The sequence below is a fragment of the Pteropus vampyrus genome, unplaced genomic scaffold (genome assembly GCF_000151845.1).
Source record: "Pteropus vampyrus isolate Shadow unplaced genomic scaffold, Pvam_2.0 Scaffold12, whole genome shotgun sequence".
NCBI lineage: Eukaryota > Metazoa > Chordata > Mammalia > Chiroptera > Pteropodidae > Pteropus > Pteropus vampyrus.
The window spans coordinates 699,713-704,432 of NW_011888793.1; the positions used below are offsets into that span (position 1 = coordinate 699,713).

Genomic DNA, 4,720 nt, shown 5'->3' on the forward strand with positions numbered 1-4,720 from the left:
GGCTGCTATCTGCCTGTGGCTGCCCTGCTCCCATCCAGCCTCAGCAGTAGCACAGGGGGTTACGGAAAGAATCTTCTCCTGGTCCAAGGGCTTGAGGTACCTGAGGCTCTGGAGGCCAAGGTGGTGATGGCAGTGTTACTGGGGAGGTCTCCAAGAAGGATGTCAATCTCTGGCCTGCAAAAATGTTCACCACCCATCTCTGAGCAGGAATTCTCTCTGCCTTGCCATTCTTCAGGGATCTGAAGTTGATTTTGTTAAAGAGCTAGATGAATTAATTCCTTATACAGGGTGTTGGTGTCCATCCATCTGTATGGGTTGGCATTTCATCATTAATGAGCTGTTATCAGGAAAACCACTGTGTGCCTGACACCAGGAGGTTTTGCAGAGTGTCCTTTGCTCCTTGAGAGACTGATGAGAGCAGAGATGGCGGCTTGTTGAACCGCCAGAATTACTTTCAATTTGTCTGAGTTTATATAAAAGAATTCCTATGGCTGATAAGAGAAGGGTAAGTACAGTTATGCTCTCTTCATGCACCCAGACTTTTTGCTGTTGTTGACTGCAAATGAGTCAGATTAAAACATAGAGAAAGGGCCTACAGGAGAGAAGAGGCAAGGACTGTGTTTTTGAGAAATTTTCTCTGAACCCAAATGATGTTCATAAATCCTTACTGTCTCAGTGCAGCATGCTTTGAAAGCAGGGCTGGAGGAGATGACCCCAAAGGTTAATTAATGTCACACTGAGATTTTATGACATGCCTTAGCTTCCTTCCATAGACACCCCACCCCCCTGCAATCCCCTGGCAAAGCATGGCCTCACGATGTAATCTCAAATCATCCAAACGCTTTCATTTGTTCATATTTACACTGTGGGCAGTGACATTATTTCTCACAGTTTGGGTACTAGTGCCTTATTTTTCTTAATGCTTATCTTTTTGTACTTTTCAAGATATTATGTAATTTTAAAGCAGAATTATGAGAGCTATATTTAGTTCTTCAATTAAAGGAATTAATAATATATTTTGTTTCCTTCTTCTCAGGCTATCTTTGAAGTCATATCCTCCGAACATTCATATTTACTTAGCTTGGAGATCTTGATACGAATGTTTAAAAATTCTAAAGAACTGAGTGATACAATGACCAAAACAGAGAGTCATCATCTTTTCTCCAATATTACAGACGTCTGTGAGGCAAGCAAAAAGTAAGTTCACTTTAGTTTGCCTTCGATCATGCTAACACATTACTAGCATTTGTATTATCTCAGAAGGAAGACATTTAGAGATATGAAGCTTCTCATTCATCTAGTTGACTTTTATCTTTATTTCTTGAAATAAATTTTCAGATATGTTTCAGGTTGTTGATGCCTAGATAGATGCTAAGTGTGTAATTAACTGTTACAGCAGTTATATCTAAGGTCTCTTTGTTCCTTTTCTTTATCCACTTCCTTTACTTACTCTTTCCCTGTTATCCTTCCTTTTTAAATTATGCTAATAATGTAAAAACACTTAGTTGAGAAAGAAAAAAATAACTCACGATCATACCATTCACGTACAAAAATTATTTTTGTTTGCATTTTTATATTCTTGTCTGTTTGTATATGTAAATATTATTTTTAAAATGCAGTTATAGTGGTCATAATGATTTCTGTAGGTTTTCCCAATTTAATATTCCATAAGCACTATTAGAAGAGTTTTCATTATCATTTTTAATGAGTACAGGAACTCAGCTGGTATTCCAGTGGTGAACTCTTTTGTCATTCCGAGTGAACTACACAGCTTGTACTGGAACCGTGTGCCAACCGTGTGTACTAAATTAAGCCATATGAGGTCACTATTTTGGTAGGTCAAAATGGATTGAATATTGGCAATTTTATGTGTTTGAGTCAAAGGTGGGTTTACTGAACAACTAACTAATAAAGCTTAAGCTTCAAGGCTTCTTATTTGTAAGGGCCCGTTTTAAGTATTTGCTTTATGTCTAATTTTTTTCTTAATAAAGGGGCCTATACATTGCATAGTCTTCAGGGCCCAGAAAAACTGACTCTGTCTCTGGCATGAGTATTTCTTATGAATGTGGACATTACTCTTTTGTCACTTCAGGGCAGAGCCACGCAGACAGTGATGCTAACATGTTCGTGTCTGCTGGCTCCATCACTATGTACAGGTAGATTTTTCCTTCGAGCTACAAGATTGAACACCCGTGCTGAACAGATTAGCATGTGAGTTGGGGCTACTTCAGAGAGATAGACTATGTGGTCAGATCACCGAAATCTCCAAGTATATATGATAGTGGCACAACTTCAAAAGCCAGATTCTGGCACAAGAAAAGATCCTAGCAATCTTGTTATTGACACGGATACTAAAAAATACATGTTTGGAGCGCTGGCTGGGCCTGAGGAAACAGTGGGTCTGTGGTATGTGGGTGGTGGTGTATACCACAGCTTGGAAGTCCTTTTTCAGAAGCTGGGTGATTGCTTGTGGTCAATCCATTGGTCCTTTTGGTGCCAGTCTTGCCAGTATTGGTAAGAGAGATGAAAATTTCTTTTCTCCCTTCAGCGAAGAGGGCAGAACTAGAGCATGAGATAGTGTGTCCCTATCCCAGGGTATTTAGATTTCAAAATGAGTTACTTTCATTATAACTTGTACTTCGGTTGAACAAAAACAAAGCTCCAAATTAGCTCCATCACTCAGAAGAATTATTATTGTTTTGATAACTGTAAATCGTAAGTCATGATTTTAATTAGAATAGGTTTTCTGAAAACCCAGCCGGCATATGTTTTCACTCTGCTGTGGAACTGTGCTTTGAATCATGTGGCCGTCAGTCAGCTTCTTGCAGTGTATACATGACTCCAGAGAAAGCTTTTAGTAAATTCTGATTGTTGAGTAACAACGGTTCTTCTTGACCTGAGGATGCTTCGGGTCCTTAGGGCCTTTGGGCCTTGACAGGATGTCAGCGTGGTTCAGAAGGAGCCTGGGCTCCAGCAGTCGCTTCTCCTTTTGGCAGTTATTTAACTTGAGTAGGTTCCTACTTCCCCAGCTCATGCCTTACCTATAAAATGGGGGTAAAAAAATCCATCATTGGTTAACCCTGAAATAACTCATTTCTTTTAAATTACAGATTCCAATTTTATTATTTTATTTTCAATCATTTATACATTTGAAATCTTTTATGATTTTATTTAAAAGTTTTCATTTCTATAGTAGCTTATAGGAAGGGGTTATTCTGGATCTTTTTTCTATTTTTTATTGAAAACAAAACTCAGAAACTTCCCAGCCTCCATTAAAATATAAAGAAAAATTTCCTGTCCTTTTTTGTTTGTCTCTATTGAAATGCAGTGCTTTAATTTGGATAGCTACCTATGTGATATTTCATCTCTGTTATATTTCAACTAAGGAGATTCAGCTTCTTCATGATAATCCTATGTCTGTATCATAGTAACTTATGTTATACAAGTTTATTTTATTTAGTTTGAAACGTTCATTTCAGATACAGCCTATTTAAAATGAAAAGTGCTCAGAAGGTTTACAAAGCCCATTTATTATGTAATGCCTATTTGTTGAACTTTAGAGTTTGGTCTCCAAGAATGACTCTCAAGTGATAACTATTTAATGTGCTACCCATGAAAGAGTTTACAGTCTAATAAAATGTAAAATAAAATCTCCAACAAAGTAAATGGTCAGCGTCTGAATTAGGTATTACTGATTATATATGACATTGTTAAATGGCATAATCAGGACTATTTTTGCTGTTTTACTTTGACTTAATGAAAAACTGTAGTAATAGGTGATGGGATATTTAATGTGTGCTGATGTCAGAACATACTTGACATTCAACTTAACAATGTGCCATCTGGTCTCCTTTATAGAATCTCAGGTATTTCGCTGTTGGCCATAAATAACACCAAGAAGCCCTTCTATGTACGACAGTATTTGAAAATAGGCAGGGACAATATCATTCTGATTCTGGGAGTATGTATGTGTTGTTTATCAGTGGCATGTCCCTACTAAATTCTTTTCTTTTATAAAAAATGGTTCATTTCGGTCAACATTTACCGAATCTCTTGTTCTACAAGGTGCTGGGGTTCTGCAACATGTCAGCTGGTGGCATCTGCCCATGGGTTGTTGGTCCTCAGGGGCTAGTGGTGGCCAGTGGAACATCCACGGCATGTGTGTAGAGGCATCCAGGCATAGGCACCTACCCTGGAATGGGCAGGTTTGGGTCCATCTGGAGGTTATGTATGGTCTTAAGGGCCCTGCTGGGAATCAAAGGTGAGGATGACAATGAATGGTGAAGGCCAGAGGTGTTTTCGTTGTTTCCTGAAGGCCGTGTGGAAACACCAAGCCATTAAGTAGGAGACTGATGTGGTGGCCTGGGAGGTAACAGTATGGTGTTTGCATTAGAAAGGAAGTGAAGATGGTGAAAGATTTGAGGCCATTCTAGAAACAGAGCCAGAGATGATAGGGAATCTGGTAGGGAGTTAAAAAGAATGGACTTAAGACAAGGGTCCCCAACGCTGGGCCAGAGAACAGTGTCTCCATGGCCTGTTAGAAACTGGCCATACAGCAGGAGGTGAGCAGCAGCCCAGAGAGCTAAGCTCCATATTTGCAGCTGCTCCCCAACACTAGCATCACCGCCTCAGGTCCACCTCATATCATCAGGCATTAGATTTTCATAAGAGCACTCATCAGTCCCTGGTGCCATAAAGGATGGGTACTGCTGACTTAAGG

The 4,720-nt window shown here is 39.3% G+C and overlaps 1 protein-coding gene across 2 annotated transcripts in view; it reads left to right on the forward strand.

Annotated features, from left to right (window-relative positions):
• Positions 1-4,720, forward strand: part of ARHGEF26 (Rho guanine nucleotide exchange factor 26) — a 133,289-nt gene that overhangs the window by 28,606 nt on the left and 99,963 nt on the right. For both annotated transcript variants that reach the window (XM_011379226.2, XM_011379218.2), the window contains exon 6: positions 1,037-1,197. In XM_011379226.2, the coding sequence (XP_011377528.1) occupies positions 1,037-1,197 (161 nt within the window). The remainder of the gene's footprint in view (positions 1-1,036; positions 1,198-4,720) is intronic.